The 24,515-nt window shown below is 42.0% G+C and overlaps 1 protein-coding gene and 1 long non-coding RNA gene across 2 annotated transcripts; both read right to left on the reverse strand.

Annotated features, from left to right (window-relative positions):
• Window positions 1–1,177: 1,177 nt before the first annotated feature.
• LOC129443097 (E3 ubiquitin/ISG15 ligase TRIM25-like) lies at window positions 1,178–13,831 on the reverse strand. The gene is made up of 6 exons (XM_073856369.1): window positions 13,154–13,831; window positions 12,803–12,898; window positions 12,360–12,593; window positions 12,074–12,226; window positions 11,899–11,953; window positions 1,178–2,127 (listed from the first exon to the last, which is right to left on the reverse strand). The coding sequence occupies exons 1-6, from the start codon at window positions 13,742–13,744 to the stop codon at window positions 1,613–1,615; spliced, it is 1,644 nt and encodes a 547-aa protein (XP_073712470.1). The 5' UTR covers window positions 13,745–13,831; the 3' UTR covers window positions 1,178–1,612.
• Window positions 13,832–14,252: 421 nt separating this feature from the next.
• On the reverse strand, window positions 14,253–23,096 carry LOC141350615 (uncharacterized). Its single transcript, XR_012358735.1, has 3 exons — window positions 21,594–23,096; window positions 21,203–21,238; window positions 14,253–14,573 (listed from the first exon to the last, which is right to left on the reverse strand). It is a non-coding gene; the product is annotated as an uncharacterized lncRNA (long non-coding RNA).
• Between the last annotated feature and the right edge of the window lie 1,419 nt (window positions 23,097–24,515).

The following is a 24,515-nucleotide window of genomic DNA, read 5'->3' on the forward strand; positions in this document are numbered from 1 at the left end:
ACAGGTTAACATATGTTTTATCATGCATTATTAAGTAAATTTTATTTGATTTTAGTAGGTAAGTTTTACTTAAAAAAGCAGTACATTTTACTTAAAAAAGTTCGTGCAAATTGTTACAAGGATTTTTTTAAAGTAAATTTTACAAGTTGTTTTTTTCAGTGTACAATGTCTGCGTGGTTCGTGACTTGTGCCAGGGCAAGCATCGCTAATCATAGCTTACATCAACTTTTACTAGCAGTGATTTTAAATGGATTTCTCCAAGTAGCATGCCAAACTTTACCTGTCGAGTAGAAACTTCACGACTGAGGTAACAGTGGGAAGCCCAACCTGTGTGAAATATTCTCCCAAAAACACTCTGGTCTTGTTTCTTTCTTCAGAGGCCTTTCTCTTCTTATCATACAATTCGTAAACACTTTTTCTCCTGCGACCCTCAGACATTTTGAAAAAATATGGCGAGAATGCGAACTTCAATAAATGGCTGAAACCGTAGCCCACCACACATATACACTTGAAAGTGCGCATCCGCAGAAAGCGAACCTAGAGATGAGCACTTACGGCGGTCTTACGTAAACATATCACCAGAATGATTGACAACTGGGATGACCAATAGTCTTGATGATCCACCTGGAAAAAGAAAATCTTCCGTTATACCTTTAAATAAAAACACTGAAACAACGAATGCCAAGGATTTGTTAGATCAGGTCTCCAAACCACAGACAAAATAAAAACGATCCAGCCCCGGACACCAGATCACGTCAGAAAATGCAAGTTTACTTGTTTAACAGGCTTCTGTCAGTTAAGAGGTTGATCAATTGTTGCTAGAGATGAGCACAAGCAGAGGACATGAGACGAAGGTTTAGATGATAACATAGAACAGAGTTTTATTGATGGAGAGCTTCAGTTGCATATGTCTCAATGTTTAAACCTCGTTCAACCCTCATCCAACCAGCATGAATTCAACATGCTCTGTTATACCAAAACTTAATAGCAACATCCCACAAACCTTGAGCTTTCATAAAAATTCTCTTTATCTATCTCTCATGAGACTTCACAAATGTGAGACAACTATAAGAGTGAACATTAATGAAATCAATAAGACAAATGAAATATAGAAATATAATGAATGAACGAAGAATATAATAAAATATAGAAATATAATGATGAATGAATGAATAAATGAATAGACAATAATGTACTGATAAAAATTATAATAATGACATTGATAATGATAAAATAATATTGAATAATCAAATAAACAATTATATAGATAACTAATGATTATAAAATTAGTATGATGATTATGTAAATAAATGATTAGGAATAAAAAAACAATAAAAACATTCTGCACGTGAGGTCCGATCTAAGGTAGGATACTTCAGATTTAATCTTTTACTTTAAAGTTTAACCCCCTTTTGGGGGCAAACAACAAAATGCTTAAATAATACATTTATGCTGACAAGAACACATTCATGTTCAGGAATATGTACTTGTAAAATCTAGAAACTTACAGTGGCAAACACAATCATAATAAAGTGATTAGAAATATTTTTAATTGACACTTCATAGTTAATTCATCAATAATTTTAAACTTCTATGATAATTTCTGTATAATCTATATATCACACAGTTTCACTGATCCATAAACTCTAAACCCAGGATAGAGAGGTTGAGTGAATGTGGTCTTGACTCTGTGGATGAGGGTCATTGTGTCAGAGACGCTGTAGAAGGACAGAGATCCTGAACTGTGATCCACATAAACTCCTATTCTAGAAGAACTGGACACTACAGGGAGTTCATTCTCAATGTTATTGTGAAAGAATAAACAAATGGACTCGGAGCAAAACAAACTCCAGGACTGATCATTAAATCCAAACACACACTCATAACCTCCCTTCCTGCTGATGCTCTTATATGACACTGATATGCGCACATTTCCACTACACTCGACCTCCCAGTAACAGCGTCCACTCACACTCTCACTACACAACACCTGAGGATAATCATCAAATCTTTCTGAATGATAAAGATACGGCTGCTCTGTGTTAGTGAAAGTAATCACTCTGTTCCCCTCAGACAGACGAAGATATTTATATGCCGTGTTTCGATTCAGATTGACCTGATGATAATCTGTTGAAAGAAAATCAATTAGAAAATGTTAATTTCAATCAATAAAATCAAACTTATTTACAGGTAACAGAATGTATAACATTTTTCAAAATAACCTCATCTGTTTGTCTTACTGTTATATTCATCATAACCATGTGTGTGTTGTTTGTGAAGTGTAAACATGATATTCATTGTTAAAGTCTTTTGGATGAGACGTTCCGTCTTTCGGATGAGATGTTAAACCAAGGTCCTGACTCTCTGTGGTCATTAAAAATCCCAGGATGTCATTCGAAAAAGAGTAGGGGTGTGCCCCGGCATCCTGGCCAAACTTGCCCATTGGCCTACTAATCATTCCTCATACTAATTGGCTATATCACTCTGTCTCCTCTCCACTAATAATCTGGTGTGTGGTGGGAGTTCTGGCTCAATATGGCTGCCGTCGCATCATCCAGGTGGATGCTGCACATTGGTGGTGGTTAAGGAGAATCCCCCTTTCATTTGTAAAGCGGTTTGAGTGCTGCAGAAAAGCACTATATAAATGTAATGAATTATTAATTATAAAGTCCCAAAGTTTAGAATTTGTGTTTATAGAAACATTGTTTACACGTAAAATGAAGTTTATTCAACTAAGTTCGGGAGGAGCATGGCCATGTGATCCAACCAATCCATGCAAAGAAGTGCCTATAAATGGCAGTCCCTCACCTCTGTCCCGTGACAGATTTTTTGCAGCATTTGGCCCCGCCCATATGTCGTCACGTCCGGTTTCGAGCGTTGTCCTATGACAAGATTATGGCCCCCGCCACTACTTCCCCAGCAAGGAGTAATTTCTTACTAAGTTACCTGAGACTTTGGGGATATTATACGCCGAATCCTACTCTCACCCCCACCGGCGAGACATCTGCCATTTTTCGCTTCGGTTCCTATTCGGCCCAATCGAGCTGAATCATCAAACAGGGACTGATAAAAGCTTAAAATGATCAATATTAAACTACAACTTTCGCGCAGGTTTAATGACTAAATCTATCCTTTCAGTCTACTAACCATTTCCCATTGAGCCTCTAGTCCTTATCGAGCAAGCAAGGCCACTGGGCCCGAATTTCGCGTCATGCCGCTTCCATCCGCCGAGTACCTGGTTTTTCTTGCCTCTCACCACCGGTGGCAGGCCCTCGGCAGGTCCGGACCGCTAATAGAGCGCCAGTTTTAACCAGTTCCCTCGCCCGCTCTCTATCCTACGGTGTTAACTTCAGGTGTTTCCTAGCGTGAGGCTGCCTCCGCTAGCGGCTTAAGCCCTGACGACACATTATCTCTCATATTCCACTGTCTTCACTTCAATCTGTTCTAATATTACCAAATGTAGCATAAGATTGCCTCCGCAGACCCCCAGCCCCATTTTCCTCCTGTATTTTTTAATTTTGATCCTTATTCATTCAGTACCTCCCCATGCAATAGTTTTGAAACACACTTATTAACACATAGGAAGGAGTGAAAAATTTTTGAACAGTCATCAGTTTGAATCGATATATGCTACGCACTAATCTATATTTTCCCTACAACTCGGACTTCTCGATGTAGACAGTGTTGATATTTCTTTCCACGTTACTCTTAAAAAGTATTGAACTTTCATCCTTCGTTTTGATGAGTTTTGTATTGATTTAGCCACTATACAGAAATAATTTGCTCTGCTTTTCCCCCTAGTTGCAAACTTAATAAGCAACCGCGCACGGTTTCATCACAGCGGCAGACTTTTGCGCTATAACCACCTGCCATATATTTAATATCTTTTATATATCATATATTTAAATCATAAATCTGTCAGTCAGTTCTGTAATTATTTTTGAGTCGTGCGATCTCACATTTGCCATTATTTAAGTTATCTAGAAGCGGCGACGTCTCCAGCTGCTGGAGATACGCTGCTAGGCGGATCTAACTCGCTTATTACACACTATTTTAGAACACGTTATGTTTTCTTGTCACAAAAACCAATACAAACATACTTTAATGTTTTTCCACTTAAGATGTTCAAGGTACTGCCGACACCGCGCCTCCATCGTGCCTGGCTTTAAAGTGTCGGCTCGTCTGTCCTTATACAGGGCGGTGTTTGTTCCCTGAGTAGTGCACTAGCTAGCTCAATCTCTTGCTACCGACTTTAAAAACTGTTCCTTGTTTGTGTCATACTGTAATGGTTTTGTTATGTGTTCTGGTTGTATTCTGTGTATTTTTGTATTTTGGACTTTTATTTTGACATCCTGTTCTGTTCTGGCTTTTATTTTGATATACATCCTGCCATGTTTCACTTCACACTTCCTGTTTGTTCTTGTATATAAGTCACATCCTGTTCACCTGCTCCTGGCTGATTATTACATCCCAATACCTGTCTGTAATCTGTTATCTGTTTATCTGTTACCTGGATCTGCCTGTGTTTTTGACTTCTGCCTGTATTTTGGATTTTATGCCTGTTTGCTGCCTGCCCTGATATATTTTGCCTGTCTTTGGATTTACGATTTGGATTTACCTTTGGATTTGTTTGCTGGCCCTTTTTGGGATTTTACAATTAAACACCTTTTGCATATGGATTCTCATCTCACTCGCTTTCATTAAAGCACACCCCTTACAGAATAATCAGCCATAATCCGGAATCCAGTGAAGGTTTGTAATCTCCCACCAGCACCATGAAACCTGTTTTTGCACTACTTGCACTCCGTCAGAACCACCGGCCCATTGAGGATTATGTAAGTGACTTTTTGGATTTGAGTAATCAAGTACATTTTGATGAGGACACTCTGAAACCCATTTTTTACAATGCGTTGGATGAATGGTTGCGTCTATGTATGCCTCATGATATGTCTGCCTGGTCCCTGGAGAGTTATATTGACTTTGCATTGCTGTTGTGTGGTTCTCCGTTCACTGTGGGTAGTGATGGTCGTTTTCGAAGCACTGCTTCATGAGGCTTCGAAACATTTACGAATCTTTTGTTTCGAATCAGTGGTTCGGAGCTTGTTTCAAACTGGCCCAAGTCAAGTGATTTTAGCAAATGAGGCTTCATTACGTCATAACTGTTTCGAAACGTTTAGAAAATCTGATGGTTCACCACTAGGGGGAGTTGATCACATGACCAGTGTCTAATATGTTTAGGTGAACTCGGGTCAGTTTTATTATGAAATTTTATAAAACATTTATCCTTCTGACTAATAACACTGCCATGTTGTCTACTTTTTGTTTATAGATAGATTTAATGACAAAAATTTGCATAATTAAAAGGGTAGATAGTTTTATTCATTTGTTTGCCCTAAATCAGTGTTTCTCAAACTTTTTCAGCCCAAGGACCACTTTATCTTCCAATTTTTTTCTGAGGACCACCTAACAGAATCCCACTCTAACACTCACAATATGAAGGATAAGCTAAGTTCAAGTTTAATATGCAACTGTTTCAAGTCAAAAACTATTTTTTTTTAAACAAATGCAATGTTCAGAAATTATTATATGAATTTTATTTCATTTGAAAAAGTAAATGTGAAATGAGTTGCAGCTTAATATGAACAACAAACTGCACATGTGAAAAAAAATGCAATTAAACATACTGTAACAGCCTACTTAATGTCATTCCAAAGAGCCATTAGTTTTAAACTGAGGTGGTGGCTATATGAAGTCTATGGTTGTAACTATGGTAACAATAAAATACTGGAAAAAATGTTTCCCCTTAATGTCCAAAATCACTGAAATTACAGGGATTTTACACATGAAACAAAAACTTGTACATTACAAAACTAATAGATATGTGGATTTTACCTGCTTTCAGTTGACGCTTGATCTTTTCTTTTGTACATTTTTACGTTATTAAAACAGAATGGCAAGAACTGATATCACAGTTTCACAAGTGCATTAAAAGTCTACTACATAAGTGACGATTGTATAAACACTTGCCTAGTTTAGGTCATCTTTTGGCGGACCACTGGGGGGGGGGGTCTGGCGGACCACTAGTGGTCCCCGGACCACACTTTGAGAATTACTGCCCTAAATAAAACTAAAAACACATAATACACTTTTAACTATGTCTTAATTAAGTTAAATACTTTTTTTAAACATATTTTAATAAAAGTCTTGCTATTATTTTGTAAAAAAAAGTGTAAAATGTTTCAACACATCTGCTTTTACACTATTTTGACCAGCAGGGGTCGCCAGCGTGTGTGGGTTTCGAACTGCTTCGAAAAACTGAATCAATTTTCGAAGCAATTGGTTCAATTGATTCGAAGCTTCGAAAAGCTTCGTTTCTCCCATCACTAACTGTGGGTGCGGTGGATAATGAACCAGGGAATATTCACCACACACCTAGCCATGTTCTGCCCGTTCTGGCCAAACCTGTTAAAGTCATGCCTGATCACAAAATGGCCGCCACCATGCTTGCTCCTAAAATGGCCGCCATCCTGCCTGTCCCTAAAATGGCCGCCACCCTGCCTGTTCCCAAAATGGCCGCCATTCTGCCTGTCTCTGCACCTGCACCTGTCTTCAAGAAAACCACCACCATCCTGCCTGTCCCGAAAACGGCCGCCATCCTGCCTGTTTCTGCACCTGTTCTCGAGAGAGCTACCATCATTCCTGCACCTGTATTTCAGAGAGCTATCATCACCACCACACCTTCACTCATGAGGGCTATTATCCACCCAGCACCTGACGTCAAGATGGCCACCCTGCTTGAACCGACGACCACAGAGGTATGTCTCACGAACTCTGTTATCTCTGAATTTGCCATAGCCCTGTGGTGCATCTGGTCTGCCTTCTGCTTTGTTCCCGAGATTCCTCAAGGCCCTGAATCAGATTCGCCCGACTCATCTGATCTGCCCGACTCATCTGATCTGCCCGACTCATCTGTTTCGTCTGTCCTGCCTGATTCACCAGTTCCATCTAGCTCATCTGATTTGTCTGGTTCACCATCTGGGACATCGCCACCTTGGACAGTGGAAGCTTTCCCAAGTTTTTTTTTTTTGGGGGGGTAGTACCCGGACACAGGAAGGAGGCAGAGGACACCAAGGCGGAGGCCGAAGTGTGCTCGTACCCTTCCCCGCCTTGTGTTCCAGGTCTATTCCTGCTCCATTATATAGCTCCATGTCTGCCCCATGACCCAGGTCCAAGCCTGCCCCATGACCCAGGTCCAAGCCTGCCCCATGACCCAGGTCCAAGCCTGCCCCATGACCCAGGTCCAAGCCTGCCCCATGACCCAGGTCCAAGCCTGCCCCATGACCCAGGTCCAAGCCTGCCCCATGACCCAGGTCCAAGCCTGCCCCATGTTCCTGGACCATCCTGGCCATATGACCCAGGACCTCTCCTGAACTGCCCTGCCTTCGCCAAGAGGTCCTGGCCCGCCTGCCCACCCTCTATTGGACTGTATGTTTTGTTTGTTGGGCTCCGGGAGTCACCCTTTAGAGGGGGGTTCTGTAATGGTTTTGTTATGTGTTCTGGTTGTATTCTGTGTATTTTTGTATTTTGGACTTTTATTTTGACATCCTGTTCTGTTCTGGCTTTTATTTTGATATACATCCTGCCATGTTTCACTTCACACTTCCTGTTTGTTCTTGTATATAAGTCACATCCTGTTCACCTGCTCCTGGCTGATTATTACATCGCCAATACCTGTCTGTAATCTGTTTATCTGTTACCTGGATCTGCCTGTGTTTTTGACTTCTGCCTGTATTTTGGATTTTATGCCTGTTTGCCGCCTGCCCTGATATATTTTGCCTGTCTTTGGATTTACGATTTGGATTTACCTTTGGATTTGTTTGCTGGCCCTTTTTGGGATTTTACAATTAAACACCTTTTGCATATGGATTCTCATCTCACTCGCTTTCATTAAAGCAACCCGTTACACATACCCTGATGGATACACATCCTTACCAGGGTTTTTCAGCACCCGCAGCACTGCGCTCCACTTATTTCCTTCACGTTAGAGGGTTATTTATTTATTTAAAAAAACTAACGCAGAATATCCGTCGCCCGCAAGTCGATTCATTCTTTCTAGTCAATGATGGAGTTATGTTGCTGATTTTACCATTTAAATGATGTCTGACATTAATCATTAATTCTGTCCCAGGATCCCTGCCCACTCGAAATATTTTATTATCTCAATCTGTTTTGTGGGGACATTCCATAGACATAATCCATTGTATACCATACAAACTGTATATTCATATTATATTCACTGTGTAAATCAAACTGATGGATCCTTTTCATTTTATAGAATTCAGCCATCTGAAGTATTTCAGGCCATCTCTGAATTAAAAAATTGTAGTGTTGGACCTGATGGGTTGGAAGCCAAATTTCTTAAACTTGGATCCAGTATATTAATACATCCACTTTCTGAGTTGTACAATATGTCTCTAGATATGAGTTCCATTCCAATTGTTTGGAAAACAGCAAGAGTAAGTCCAATATTTAAGGGAGGTGATAACACAGACTTAAATAATTATCGCCCAATCTCTATTATTTGTACAGTTACTAAAATATTTGAAAAGATTATTTATCAACAATTATACAAATATCTTAATCAATTAAATATATTATCTCCTTATCAATCAGGTTTTCGTTCTGGGTACTCTACTACAACTGCTTTACTCAAATTTACTAATGTATTTTCTTCATGTGATAAGAACCAATGTACAAGTGCTATATTTCTTGACCTCTCCAAGGCTTTTGACTTGGTAGATTACTACTTGCTTTTGGATAAGTTTAAATCCATAGGTCTTAATAGAAATGCTCTCTTATGGTTTAATGTTTATCTCAATAACAGACGTCAGTTTGTTCAATTAAAAAATGTACAGTCTGATGAATGTATTATGGAAAAAGGTGTTCCACAGGGTTCAATGCTTGGCCCCCTTCTTTTTTCTATTTTGTTAATGATCTCATCATCATCATTCACTTAAATCTGCTGACCTTAACCTGTTCTTTGATAATGGTACTCCAGTGACAAAAGAGACCTCTGTCAAATATCTGGGAATTTGGCTTGATTCAGAATTAAATTTCAAACAACATATTGATTACATAATAAAACGAACATACTCTTGTTTAATGCCTCTTTACAGGTCATCAGATTGTTTTACATCTAAGGTACGAAAAAAGATAATTACCCAATTAATCTTACCAATTATTGATTACGCTGATATAATTTATCAAAGCACGTACAATGTATATCTTAAACCACTAGATGTTCTTTTTAATAATCTGTGTAGGTTCATTTTAAAGTGCCCATATAGAACTCATCATTGTCAATTATATAATCAGCTTAACTGGTTGTTGCCTGATAAAAGACGACAGTATCACTGGTTTCAATTCATTTTTAAATGCATCTATTTGAACTTACCACCATATTTGAAAAGTGTTTTTGTACAATATACTCCAACTTATTTTCTTCGACACTCTCAATGTTTGACATTTACTGTCCCTGTTATGTGTAAAGTAGTTGGTCGGAGGTCCTTCTGTTTTAAAGCTCCTTCAGACTGGAATAATCTGCCTCCATCTGTGAGATCTAATACTACTTTAGGCTCCTTTAGAACATCTTTATTAGTCTATTTGAAAAATGATTGCAAATGCTTTTAATTGTAATGGCTCCTTGAAATATCTTGTTCTTGATTTGCAGTTTTTGTAATTTCCTATGGTTCCTGAAACAACTGTCTTTGTAAATACTTAATGCAGACTTTGAAATGGCTCTGGGAGGGGATGGGGATTTGTGAGCAGAATTGTCCTGGAATGTTTTGTTTGTATTGTACTGAATGTATTGTTTGAACTGTATGTTTTTGGTCCCCCTTGAAAACGAGATGCTGCATCTCAAGGGGTTTTCCACGAATAAAATTGAAATATTCTGTTCCCCTTACCTACCCCATTCCCTAACCCCAACCATCACAGAAAACTTTCTGCTACTTCACATTTTCAAGAAACATCATTCTGTTTGATTTATAAGCTTGTTTCCTCATGGGGACCTCAAATATCCCCACAAGGTCACAAAAATACTGGTATTCCTATCTTTGTACAACGTGAAATTACCAGGTACACACACACACACACACAAACACACACAAATCTCTACAATGATAAATGATCCTGCGTGCGCGTTCTTGAAGTTCTGAATGTTTGTTTGACCTGCATATTTTCAACTTGCGCGAAGACGCGTTTAAAGGGAAAAGCGCGCGTTTTCGGCAATTGCGCAGCGGGTACAATGGCAAGAGTAGAGCGAGACCTTCAGCCTATGTGCAGGGCAGGGGCGATTCCAGGATTTTATAAATGGGGGGCACAGGGGGGACCAAGAACCAGTCAGGGGGGGCCAATCAGAAAATTCAAATGAAAATAAATACTGGTTTAGAAAATATTAAGCGTGGTTCCCAAAATCCTGTGCAATGCCACATGCTCTAATATAGATGGTATGAATTTTTTGTATTTTGCATGGATTAGACAACACAGTTCTGTTCCAGAATAGTTCACTTTAACTACAGACGCTGATGACGCCAGAATAAATTAATGTAACACGATCAAAACGGCGAAAATCTCCGAAAAGTGACAAGAATGCAGCACAGAATTGATAATATTGCACAAAATAAACAGATTAAAAGACTAGTAACAGATTAATGGATGCTTCTTTGATTTTAAGGTTGCCTGCAAAATCCAGTTGGCTCAAAAAACCAAGGATCAGTTTGAATGGGCATGACGTCTCTTGTGCCGGGGTTTAGCCCCAGACGGCCCCAGCCCAATTTAAACCCTGACAGTGATTATCTAAGCTTGAAACAATATGCTTTATGTAAGCTATAATTAACTGAGTTTTACTTACTAGTTTGTGAGTTTCGTCTCAAACTTTCTACTTCTTTAATGCATGCAATGCTGAACAGGAGCGAACAGGATGTCACATGAACGTCACATGGATGGTAGTGCGGCTGCGCGTAATTGCGGCTTTGCGGGTAAAGGAGAGGGGAGGGGTTAAGATCGTATTCTATTTATCTTTTATACTCATCCATTCTCTCCTCTTACTGCCAGATGATTTTACTACAAGCCTGTTCGAGCCGCTCTGTCTTTGTGTGTTCCAGTGTCTCGTCTTCATGTGGATTAATGCCTGTTTGTGTATCCGGTTTGTCTCCATCACACAGAATTCACCCACAAGCACCTGGATCTGCCACCGTAGCCTTTGTCTGTCCTTGGACTGCCCATCATATCATCTGTGTCTTTATCATTAATAAACTAAACCTTTCACCTGCATTTGTTTCCTATCTTTCAGACCTGTCGTCACAGGAGTACTCTGGGTTCGGGCTAAAATTCCGAGCTCGGAGCCCTGACCTCGGACAGCACGCCAAATATGCTTTATCTCATTCCCTATCGATTACATGTTAATGCGAACTAGTGAAATTAAGTTTATTTAAATATGTTCGGAAGGAGCATGGTCACGTGATCCAACCAATCAGTGCAAAGAGGTGCCTATAAATGGCAGTCCCTCACCTCTGTCCCGTGACAGATTTTTTGCAGCATCCCTCCTCCACCCCATCACCTCACTCTCATCTAAATTTATTTATTACAGTTAAAGAGAGGGGAGTACTCTGGGTTCGGGCTAAAATTCTGAGTTTGGAGCCCTCTCCTCTGACAGCATACCAAATATGCTTTATCTCATTCCCTATCAATTACATGTTAATGCGAACTCGTAAAATGAAAATAAAAAGCTTTTTGATCTCAGATATTTTTCACTGTGGGAAAGCATAGAAATGTTGTTTCTGTTTATTCTGCACATAGTTTTATTTATCATTATAGAGTAAAGTGGTTGAGACTCACATTTTAGGAACTGCTCTCTGGTCTTGGGTTCAGGAGTAACTACAGTATACCAACAAAAAATCATTAAAACAGCAATATTTTTGCATTTCTAAAAAAATAATAATATTGTTCTTATATGATGTGTGCCTTTGTACCTGGATTATTGTTGATAAAATACTTTAGAAGAAATAGGTGCTTTACCTTTTTCAGATAACTTTTCTATTTCTTCTCTACAGAAATCCTCCAGTTTGTCTCTAATGTTTTGTAGATTATCAAATGAGTTGAGAGAGCTGACAGTGATGCTGAGTGAGTCTGAAGATCCAGGAGGAACAGAGAGAGACTGAAAACTCTACACAAACACAAAGACAAACAACACAAACATAAACTGATGACACTGAAACATTTCATAGAAAATATAATCTGAGTAAAACATGCTCTTCACTTCCTAAAGATCACTGTTGTGTTTTTCAGATCTCTGTTACCTGGAGGAAATGGATGTGATCATCTGTGTGTGAAAGCTGCTCCAGCTCAGCGTCTCTCCTCCTCAGATCATCAATCTCCTGCTCCAGTCGCTTCAAGAGTCCTTCAGCTTCACTCACTGCAGTCTTTTCCTGATCTCTGATCAGCTGTGTCACCTCAGATCGTCTTCTCTCAATGGATGTGATCAGTTGAGTAAAGATCCTCTCAGTGTCGTCCACTGCTGTCTGTGCAGAGCGCTGTTAGGACACACAGAGAGAGGAGCATTAGAATCAGCAGCATTCACTCAGCTCTTACTGGTACATCACACAGTCTGTTAGACACAGTGAACTTCAGTGAAAGTCATCCAGCACTGAACTCCTCACTGACTGATTGAATGAGAGTCCTAACTGAGTCTGAAACAGATCTGAAACAGCAGACAGCAGTTGTTCTTCTGATCAAAACTCACCTTATGAGTCTCCACAGCATCTCTCAGCTCCTGAAGCTTCTTCTGACTCTCCTGGATTCTCTGCTGGTATTTTCTCTGCGTCTCCTTCAGTTGTTTCTGTTCAATGTGGAAAACAGACAAAATGTACAACAGAGCCATTTTTTACCAGTTAAAACTCTGCAAAATCCAACCCTGGTTGACGCGTTAAAAATGACGTCTTCACAATGTTGTTTATGTTTACTTTTACTTTTACTTTTGTGTTACATTTGATATAAAGATATTTAATTATGTAGCTATATCTAGCGATCCTAATGAAACATTTTTTCTAGAGCAGAACGAATCACATTAAACAGCAGTGTTTTCATCTCTTGCCTGTTTCTCAGTCCTCTCTGCTGCAGCTGATACAGTCATATGTTCATTGTGTTCATCCACCATACACAGATAACATATACAGAGCTGATCAGTTTTACAGTAAATCTCTAAAAGTTTCTCATGTTGTGGGCAGATCATCTGCTGAAGTCGTCCAGTGGCGTCTATCAGGTTGTGCTTCTTGTCTTTGAATAATTTCTCATGTTGTTCAAGATGATTTTGACAGTAAGAGTTCAGACACACCAGACAGGACTTGACAGCTTTGTGTTTTCTCTCAGTACAGACGTCACACTTCACATCTCCAGCTTCAGCATAACAGTGATCAGGACGAGCAGCTTGTAGTTTTGTCTTCTTCAGGTTCTCCACCACTTCAGCCAGCATGGTGTTTTTACCTAAAACAGGTCTTGTAGTGAAGGTCTGTCTGCATTGAGGGCAGCTGTAGTCTCTCTTCTGATCATCTTGATCCCAGCAGTCTGTAATACAGCTCATACAGTAACTGTGTCCACAGGGAATGGTCACAGGATCCTTCAGTAGATCTAAACAGATTGGACAGATGAACTGATCCTGAGACAAATGAACATTAGCTTCTGCCATTTCACTTTACACGCAGATAGAAATTGAGACGTACGACAGTTTGACAGTTTAGTTTCAGATTCAGTGAATTCAAGAATTTTCAGTTTTTGTTTATGAAACGTGTGCAAACAGGTGTGTCACTGATTTAATAAAGAAGTCCACTAGATGTCAGTACAGAAACTCACAAACACAGTCTGAATAGAGCAAGTGAACACACAGGTGTGATAATGCTCTGCCTTGATGTTTGATTGGAGGGACATGATGACAAAATTTTCATTTTGAGATTTCATTATGAGAATTTTAATAAGTCTTTGGTGTCCCCAGATTGCATATGTGAAGTTTTAGCTAAAATACCCCACAGATCATTTATTATAGTGTGGCGAACAGGAATAATTGGGAAAGGGCAATCAAATCAGAAGCCCATATAAGACCGACTACGCCACCCCGAGTTAATTTATAGGGGAATTGATCTAAACCAAAATAAAGCTCACAGGTTCAGTTCGGTGGGGTAAGGTATGAGACACAACTTGTATATAAAAATAAATTTATTTATTTTGCAATAAAACAAAGATGCACTAAGTACATCACAGACACAATAACAATATAAATTTCAATTCACAACCACACGCACACAAATTGGGGATCGGCATTCAGCTCCTCTCAGGAACAAGTCCCGAACTCTCCTATCTAGAATGAAGAGAAAAAAGACACAGCAAAGTCACATCCACCACACGTGCACACAGCACAGATACACTGCACCTCAAATGGAGCACGGCAATCAGTGAAGAATACCACCACCGAGAGTAAGAGGAAACAACTCCTAAGACTTCTGCTGTCTGCCGCCCCAATTCTAAAACAAAGAAACAAAAAAAAAGAATACACAATTTCAATCATAAAACACACACACACACACCATTAGTCAACTTGTAAAGCGGTAACCAAAACCCTCACAGCTGGATGCAAAAAAACGATCTAGAAATCTACCCCTTGTAAGCCAGACAGTTAATCACAGTTAGGACCAGGTTTCACAGTTAATACGAGACAACTTGCATACATTCAGGTATGACAGGCACCATTGCACCTTACCCTTAGCAGGCTGCAACAAGCTAAGAAAAGCACGCCACACCGGGGACAAAGAGAGCGTCAATACAGCTTGCAAGCCGGCAGACGCCGCAGGTGTGTATGAAGATACATATACAAATTAAATAAAATAAAAAAAACAAATTACAACAAAAGAATACAAATTATAATAACTTTGCTGAATGCATACAGTTAAACAACCAAACAAATGAAAGAAAAGAAAAACTGAATCACAATTCAATTGTTAAAGAAATACCCCATAGTGGTTACTGCAAAGTAGACGTTGAGGGAATCGTACGTTAGTGGAGGAAGGAATACACTTTGAAACAGTACATTAGCCAACTGGCACAGAATTTACCACAGACAGTCAGGTATGGAGGGCTGTTCCGAAAACGACGGGTTAACGAAGCCGTCCACAACCACGGGCCGTTGAGAGACCAGCAAAGCGAAATCACCACTTCGTTACCTTAATCGAGGTTCACACGGACCGCAGCCCAAAGTGAACAACGCACACACATAGCGGAGGAAGCAACACAGCGCAACCCGCAGCAGCACAATGAATGAATCGGAATTACAGCAGTCCGTCAGCCCACCACAACACGCTCCAGGCGTCTAAAGGCAAACACATACAGAAAACATAACTAACCAAACACTTACCCCATACATAATGTGCCACAGTTAAAAGGGCATACCTCCGTGAATGGCGATCGCCGCACAGATTAACCCAGTTAAGAGACGTGTCGGATTACATACACGCTTTGCATTTCCTCAGTCCACTATAAAAGAATAGGATTGATGTCGTAAAACAGCCAAAAGCCACCGTATAATTAGCAGCTTACAGCCTTACCTCTCAAGCCACGATACACCGGCACACACACAACTGCAACGCTTAGATGACGCAGATCCGGGTGGCGCACAGTCACCCAGAAACGGTAACGCTTAGATGACGCACATCCGGGTGGCACAAGTTCACCCCTTTTATACTATACGTAATGAGGCTTCCTCAGAGTAACAGATCACAGTTTAACCCCTTATGTAGATGCATACTGCCACAGTCTACCCCCCCACTAGTCATCGTCGTCCCGACGGTGGAACTTAACTCAAAGGGTCATTTCTAGTCCCAAGGCCTAAACAGGACCAGAACAGCATTAGACTCCGCAATGGAATCCTCGCTACCAACCCCTCCACCCACAGGTCGTGGTAGATGATACATGTTAGAATGCTGCCCAGCACCAACACGCCTAGTTCGACGTGGGGCTAAATCAGAAGACTCTGAAGAATCAGGATGGGACACAGATGCCTGCCCAACATTCTCACCCCTAATCTCCTCTGACACTCCTACCACAGGGTCTATAGTGGGTGGGTTGGCCCGAGTCACTACCAACGAAGGTGGGTGACCTACAGTGCCCCCTGACGGAGCTCCAGCTACCACAAAGGCCACGTCACCCTCATCTACCTCTTCCACTCCTTCACTCACCTCTTGCACTGGAAATTCCACACTAGTAGGGACATCGTCCACTACTCCCTCTTTCTGAATCCGAGGCTTTAATAAGGACCGGTGTACATGACGTACCTTACTAAGGTCGCCCACTGGAGCCACTGCATACACTGCACCCTCAGCCTCTGGTGCTCGTACTACCTGGTACTCTATGGAACTCCAGATATCCTGTATCTTCCGACGACCTCGAATACCATGTTCCCTTAAATACACCAGCTGGCCCTCGCTCAAAGGCAGCTCTCTCACACGTTGATCATATGCAGTTTTGCGGCGACTTGCAGCAGCCTGTAAACGCCCTCGAGCCCCCTCAAACGCAACCTGTAACTGAGCCTGATGTTCCTCAACCCACCGATGTACCACCCCAGCTACAGGGTCGGTTACACGGCCAAGCAAAAAATCTACTGGCAACCTAGGCTCCTGTCCAAACATCAGAAAATGGGGCGACTCCCCGGTTGCCTGATGCGGAGTGGTGTTATAACAAAAGAGCATTTGTGCCAGACACGAAGCCCAGTCCCTTTTACTTCCCGCCGGCAATGTTCTCAATAAATTGTGCAAGGTGCGATTAAACCTTTCACATTGCCCGTTGCCGGCTGGGTGATAAGGGGTACTACGGGACTTGGTCACCTGGTAGAGACGACACAGCTGCTGTATCAACGCGGACTCGAAATTACGTCCCTGATCGGAGTGGATCCGCCCGGGAACCCCAAATTTATAGAACCACTCCTCCACTAAAACACGTGCCACAGTTTCTGCACGTTGATCCCAGGTAGGAACGGCTACCGTGAATTTGCTAAATACGTCGGTCATGACCAACACATTCTCCTGCCCAGAATGCGAAGGCTCCAACATAGTGAAGTCCAGGGCTACAATCTCATTTGGCCGTGAGGCCAACAAATGCCCCATATAGCTACGAGCTACAGGAGCAACATCTTTGGCCAGCTGGCACCGCTCGCATTCTTGGACCCAACGAGCAGTATCAGCCGATACCCCAGGCCAGTAGCACCGCTGGCGAACTAATTCCAGGGTACGTTCAATACCCTGATGTCCATGCTGTTGGTGCAACAGGGTAAGGATTTCAGACCTCAACGCCATGGGCAGCACTAACTGCAATACCAATTCCCCACCATCTGGGCGGAAAATCTTACGATACAAGCAGCCTTCCTCTTCTACTAGTCTGTCCCATTGTTGAAGTAGTATCAACGCGGGCTTGGTCAAACATTTCCTCTCTATTGGCCCCGGACGTTGACCTCTCCTCCAAAACTCCAGTACCTGCCCAATAACCGGGTCTGCCCCTTGCATTAAACTTACATCTGCCATGGAACGGCTCGGTAATACCTGCATGGCACTCGATGTTATTGGTACCTCACACTCTCCGATCACTGCCTGCCTTAACACTTCAGGAATAGTCACACCTAACGCCCCACTGCATTCCTGGCCAACAGAATTCTGCCTTGACAGTGCATCAGCATTCTGGTTACACTTGCCAGATCGATACTGAATCTCAAAATCAAATACGGCCAATTCAGCAGCCCAACGCTGCTCGGTTGCTCCCAACTTGGCCGTAGCTAAATGACTGAGGGGATTGTTATCAGTCCGCACCAGACACTTGTGACCTAGCAGATACTCTCTAAACTTTTCGGTCATGGCCCATTTAAGGGCCAAGAACTCAAGTCGCATGGAGCTATAGGTAGCAGTATTACGCTCTGCTGGTCTAAGGCTACGACTCGCGTAAGCAACCGGTCGTACCCTACCGTCAACCTCCTGAGATAATACTGCACCCAATCCAGTGTAACTAGCATCCACTTCCAGTATGAAGGGACGTGCAAAATCCGCATACGCCAGAATAGGGGCAGTAGTAAGCTTGCACTTAAGAGCTTGAAAAGCTTCCTCGCACTGCTCAGACCATACCTCAATCAATTCCTGTCTGCCTCTTTTACGCGACTTACCCCCGGTTAACTCTGTCACCAACTTATGTAATGGGGCAGCCAGTTTGGCAAACCCCTCCACGCAGCGTCGATAATAGCTAACAAACCCCAAAAAGGTTCGCAGCTCTGATACAGTTACCGGATGCGGCCACCGAGCCACTGCCTCAATCTTACCCGGGTCCGTAGTTACACCTCGAGCGGATATAACATGTCCAAGGTAACTCACTTCTTCCCTAAAGAACGCACACGTCTCCAACTTCACTTTAAGGCCCTCGACTTGTAACCGACTTAACACCACTCTCAGCCTCTGGAGATGTTGCTGCACTGATGAAGAAAACACAATTAGATCATCCAGATATAACAACACAGATTGCTGTCGCTGGTCCCCAAACAGTCGTTCCATTAAACGTTGGAACGTACTGGGTGCATTACAGAGGCCGAAGGGCATTCTATTCCATTCGAAAAGCCCAAAGGGCGTACAAAAGGCAGTCTTCGGTCTGTCAGATTCAGAGACAGGGACCTGATTGTAACCACTGGCCAGATCTAATGTTGAAAACCAACGAGCCCCTGTCAATGAATCTAACGTCTCCTCAATTCGAGGCAATGGAAAGGCGTTTTTTCGAGTCTTTGCGTTAAGTTGACGGTAGTCTACGCACATGCGCAGACTACCGTCTTTCTTCTTAACCAATACAATTGGTGATGCGTACGGACTACAACTTTCTCGGATAATCTGAGCATCCAGCAACTGATTAATATGGGTTTTTACCAATTCGTACTCCGATGGAGGGATTCGCCTATAGCGCTGACGAACCGGTGCATCGTCAAGCAAAGGAATCTCATGAGAGAGAAGGTCTGTGCAACCCAAGTCTCCCTCATGGGCAGAGAACACATTCTGAAACTCACAAAGAAGATCTTTAACACATCCCTGTTCCTCCGTTGTCAATCCACTTAAATCAACTGACTCGATTTGTGCAGGGACCGACAATACCTGGGACCTCACAAGAAGCCACCCGAGCAATAGCTGTTGGAACTTCAGTCACACCGTCAGGTAAGTTCACAAGATACACTTCTGTCAACTTACCTACCACGGTGGTAGGATAAAGCACCACATCCACGGTGCCAACGTTAACCAGGGGCACATACACAGTGCCACCTGCTATATGCACCAAGGCTGGAGAAGCAAGCAAACCTGCCGGCAGGCCGGTTTCTGGGGGTTCAAATAGCACAACATTACCCACATACGAGGCTGAACACGTTGCTGCCACCAACTTCATAGTACCACCCGGAATGCGGCACACTGCACGCCCCCGAACCCGTACGTCACCCTCACGCGCAGGAACTCCAAACGTCTGTTGACAATGTTGAAATGCCTGAGAGATTTTAGAATCATGCGTCACGGCCGGTAACTCAAATAAAGCGGGACCATGTCGCCCAAAGAGCTCCCGGTAGCAACGACTGAGCACGTTCATCCCCAGAATCCCAGGGACATTCGTGCACCAACCACCAGGAGGATCTCGGACGACAAGGACTCCGCATCCACGAATTAAATTGCCGCAAAATTCAATATCCAGTTCCATATAACCAATATATGGAATTCCCAGTCCATTAGCTGCCCGAAGCTGCAGCCAATGGCACGACTGTAACCGATCCTGGCCCCATGGCTGGAATTGCTGTTGAAAACAGCTCTCCGTAATCGTCGTCACCATGGAGCCAGTATCGATTAAACAGGGCACAGAAACGCCCCCCATACTCACGACAAGATGTGGACAAGAGGAAACCAAGTGTGATGCAGTTTTCTTATGATTAGTCGTATGAGAGCCGACAAAATCCCCTACCGAGCTTTGGCCCAACAGCTCGGCGGGAACTAGTTTCCCGACGGCTGTGATCTGTGCGGCTGCCCCAACTCGGAGGAAGAAGCAGCAAAGGGCCGTTGCTGAGGGTGAGGGGGTTGTCGTTCCCCATCACACTCCCGAGCAAAATGCCCTGACTGCTGACATCGCCTACAAACGATCCTATCCATACGAGGGGAACGACCCCGAGTATAAGAGTTTTGATTTTGTGCAATAGCGCGAGTAAGGTTGTCTATCTGCTGCTGCTGTTGACGCAGCAGCTTCCGTAGCTCATCTAGTTCGGACGTTTGGGTCCCTTGACTCGACCCAATGCCCGCGCCAGATTCGCCATGCACCCCATACTGAATCCCACTCACCAGGGGGACTGAATGGCTTCGACCACGTACCCCACCGAGCGTTCCCTCGCGTTCCCATCTAATGGCCTCCCCACGTACTTCCAACAATGTTGCAGTGGGCTGACGTCGAACAAACTGCTTAAGCTCCCTGCGGAGAGCACTATCCAATACACACTCAACAAACTGATCCCTTAACACCGTATCGGCATTTGGAATGACATGAGGGGCTCGACTTTTAACTTTCTCCAATAAGCTTAATAAAGCCAAGGAGAATTCTAATAATGTTTCACCCTCTTGTTGTCTTCGAGAAAAAAATACTTCTTGGAGTGCCACATATGACTCAGAGCACCCATACAAGTCACGCAATGCAAAAATAATCTTATCCGGGTCACACTTTTCGGAATCAGGCCGATATTTAATTTCCTCGCGAGCCTCTCCTTCGAGATGATCAAATAAGAAGAAGGCTTGATCTAATCGAGACATCTGACGCAAACGCATACATGCCTCGGCCTCTTCCACCCATTCGCTAATGCTAACGCCGCTTCTACCATTAAATTTGGGACAACGTCTCTCCCGTGGTATGAAAACAAATCGTTCCGCCGCGCCGGCACTCACACTAGCTGACTGTGGCGTAACCGATGGTACTACATTAGCAGCAGCTGCACCAGGACCTGGCACCCCAACAGGCACCTGGTCCTGCTGCAGTCGCTCGTTTTCTGCCCTCAATTGGGCCACTAAATCCCTCATATTCTGTAATTCCTCCTCCATTATTTAAGCAAAAAAATGCTTACCACCACCAGCCCGTCTATTGAGCAGTCACCACAATTCTGAAAAAGAGAAAAACACCACAAAAAGGAAAAAGGATTTTTTTTTTTTTTTTGTGTCTCAACCTATAACAGCACCGATCCTGCCGACTATACGCCAAATGTGGCGAACAGGAATAATTGGGAAAGGGCAATCAAATCAGAAGCCCATATAAGACCGACTACGCCACCCCGAGTTAATTTATAGGGGAATTGATCTAAACCAAAATAAAGCTCACAGGTTCAGTTCGGTGGGGTAAGGTATGAGACACAACTTGTATATAAAAATAAATTTATTTATTTTGCAATAAAACAAAGATGCACTAAGTACATCACAGACACAATAACAATATAAATTTCAATTCACAACCACACGCACACAAATTGGGGATCGGCATTCAGCTCCTCTCAGGAACAAGTCCCGAACTCTCCTATCTAGAATGAAGAGAAAAAAGACACAGCAAAGTCACATCCACCACACGTGCACACAGCACAGATACACTGCACCTCAAATGGAGCACGGCAATCAGTGAAGAATACCACCACCGAGAGTAAGAGGAAACAACTCCTAAGACTTCTGCTGTCTGCCGCCCCAATTCTAAAACAAAGAAACAAAAAAAAAGAATACACAATTTCAATCATAAAACACACACACACACACCATTAGTCAACTTGTAAAGCGGTAACCAAAACCCTCACAGCTGGATGCAAAAAACGATCTAGAAATCTACCCCTTGTAAGCCAGACAGTTAATCACAGTTAGGACCAGGTTTCACAGTTAATACGAGACAACTTGCATACATTCAGGTATGACAGGCACCATTGCACCTTACCCTTAGCAGGCTGCAACAAGCTAAGAAAAGCACGCCACACCGGGGACAAAGAGAGCGTCAATACAGCTTGCAAGCCGGCAGACGCCGCAGGTGTGTATGAAGATACATATACAAATTAAATAAAATAAAAAAAACAAATTACAACAAAAGAATACAAATTATAATAACTTTGCTGAATGCATACAGTTAAACAACCAAACAAATGAAAGAAAAGAAAAACTGAATCACAATTCAATTTTTAAAGAAATACCCCATAGTGGTTACTGCAAAGTAGACGTTGAGGGAATCGTATGTTAGTGGAGGAAGGAATACACTTTGAAACAGTACATTAGCCAACTGGCACAGAATTTACCACAGACAGTCAGGTATGGAGGGCTGTTCCGAAAACGACGGGTTAACGAAGCCGTCCACAACCACGGGCCGTTGAGAGACCAGCAAAGCGAAATCACCACTTCGTTACCTTAATCGAGGTTCACACGGACCGCAGCCCAAAGTGAACAACGCACACACATAGCGGAGGAAGCAACACAGCGCAACCCGCAGCAGCACAATGAATGAATCGGAATTACAGCAGTCCGTCAGCCCACCACAACACGCTCCAGGCGTCTAAAGGCAAACACATACAGAAAACATAACTAACCAAACACTTACCCCATACATAATGTGCCACAGTTAAAAGGGCATACCTCCGTGAATGGCGATCGCCACACAGATTAACCCAGTTAAGAGACGTGTCGGATTACATACACGCTTTGCATTTCCTCAGTCCACTATAAAAGAATAGGATTGATGTCGTAAAACAGCCAAAAGCCACCGTATAATTAGCAGCTTACAGCCTTACCTCTCAAGCCACGATACACCGGCACACACACAACTGCAACGCTTAGATGACGCAGATCCGGGTGGCGCACAGTCACCCAGAAACGGTAACGCTTAGATGACGCACATCCGGGTGGCACAAGTTCACCCCTTTTATACTATACGTAATGAGGCTTCCTCAGAGTAACAGATCACAGTTTAACCCCTTATGTAGATGCATACTGCCACAATAGCATATCAATAACTCTGATATGTTTTTCTTATGATTCTGGTCGTGCTATATTTTTGCTTTACTGTTAAGTTTCAGAATGCTTCAAGAAACCCATGAGGTAATAATAAATATAATCAAATAAAAAACTATGATACAACAGGCAAAACACAACATTACAAACACTAACAAAGCAACTCAGCCAGTTTCATCAACAATATCAATCCTTTAGGCAGGATAAAAGCTGATGGAGTTTGTGTATGTGTGGGGGAGAAAGTGTTTGACATGCAATACTTCATGAAGCTCAGCACCTTTGCACAATCAATATACACAGTGTGTCATTATTAGACTCAGTGAGAAGATTTGTCTACTAAATCACGTGGGTGGATGCTGGAATAGTTTAACACCTGTTGTATCTGTTCTGACAGCAGTTTAAAAGTTAAACTTATCCATGTAACTCTGCAAGCAACTTGTAATTTTAGGTTTCAGACAGAGATAGTGGTAGAGAGAAAAAGATTTTAACTTTGCTTCAGTGTTACTTTTTAAAGAGGTCATAGCATGAAAATCTGACTTTTCCATGTTTTAATGCTATAATTGGGTCTCCAGTGCTTCTATCAACCTAGAAAACTCTGCAAGCATGTGAAAAAATAGGTAGTTAAAATTTTTGCCTGTTTTGAGATGTAGGTAATGCCCCTTAATCTGCACTATCCAACCACAATACTGCCATTTAGTGCAGAGAGAAAGAAAGGGGAAAATTGACAGCACAAATGAGTTTCAGTTTCAACAAACTACCATCATTGTGATCAGTGTTTGTATTTAATTTACAGTTTGTTGTAAATCTTAAAAATTCTCAAAATATGACCCCTTTAAGATAAAAACACCTCTGATGAAAATTAAACATAGTTTAATTAAAGCAACTTGTTTTTTGTTTAATTGGTAGTAAAACTAGTAACCAATTTTATCCAAAAACTAGTGACACAAATTATTGTCTCTAGAGTAACCAGAGTTTAACAATGGGATTTCTAGGTCTGAAATAAAAAATCAATGCTATTTGTAGCAAAACTATGGTGAGTAAAATGGTTATCAATCTGCCAAAAAAACATGGTTACTATAATAAAACCATGATTCATTTTCTTATGGCACATACATATAACCTCACTGTACGCTATATATATCACTATGTTTAAAACTCAGAAACACATGAACGGCATTTGTGAACACAGGTGGCATTTTGTAATTTCCTTGATATTATTTATATGTTTATTTTTTAGATGTCAAAACTTTTTGAAGAAGGCATCCTTTACATAAAAACACTGAAACAATGAACGCCAAGGATTGATCGTTTACTTTAAACTTAAACGCCCTCTAGAGGCAAACGCCAAAATGCTTAAATAATAAATTTATGCTGATAAGTACACGTAAATGTTCAGGAATATTGTAA

Source organism: Misgurnus anguillicaudatus, chromosome 2, assembly GCF_027580225.2.
Source record: "Misgurnus anguillicaudatus chromosome 2, ASM2758022v2, whole genome shotgun sequence".
Classification (NCBI taxonomy): Eukaryota; Metazoa; Chordata; class Actinopteri; order Cypriniformes; family Cobitidae; genus Misgurnus; species Misgurnus anguillicaudatus.

Coding starts and splice junctions, on each gene's coding strand:
- LOC129443097 (XM_073856369.1), bottom strand. CDS start 13,744: ATGGCAGAAGCTAATGTTCATTTGTCTCAGGATCAGTTCATCTGTCCA. Junction 12,227..12,359: donor ATCACATCCATTTCCTCCAG/GTAACAGAGATC, acceptor GTGTTTGTGTAG/AGTTTTCAGTCTCTCTCTGT. Junction 11,954..12,073: donor AGTTATCTGAAAAAGGTAAA/GCACCTATTTCT, acceptor TTAATGATTTTT/TGTTGGTATACTGTAGTTAC.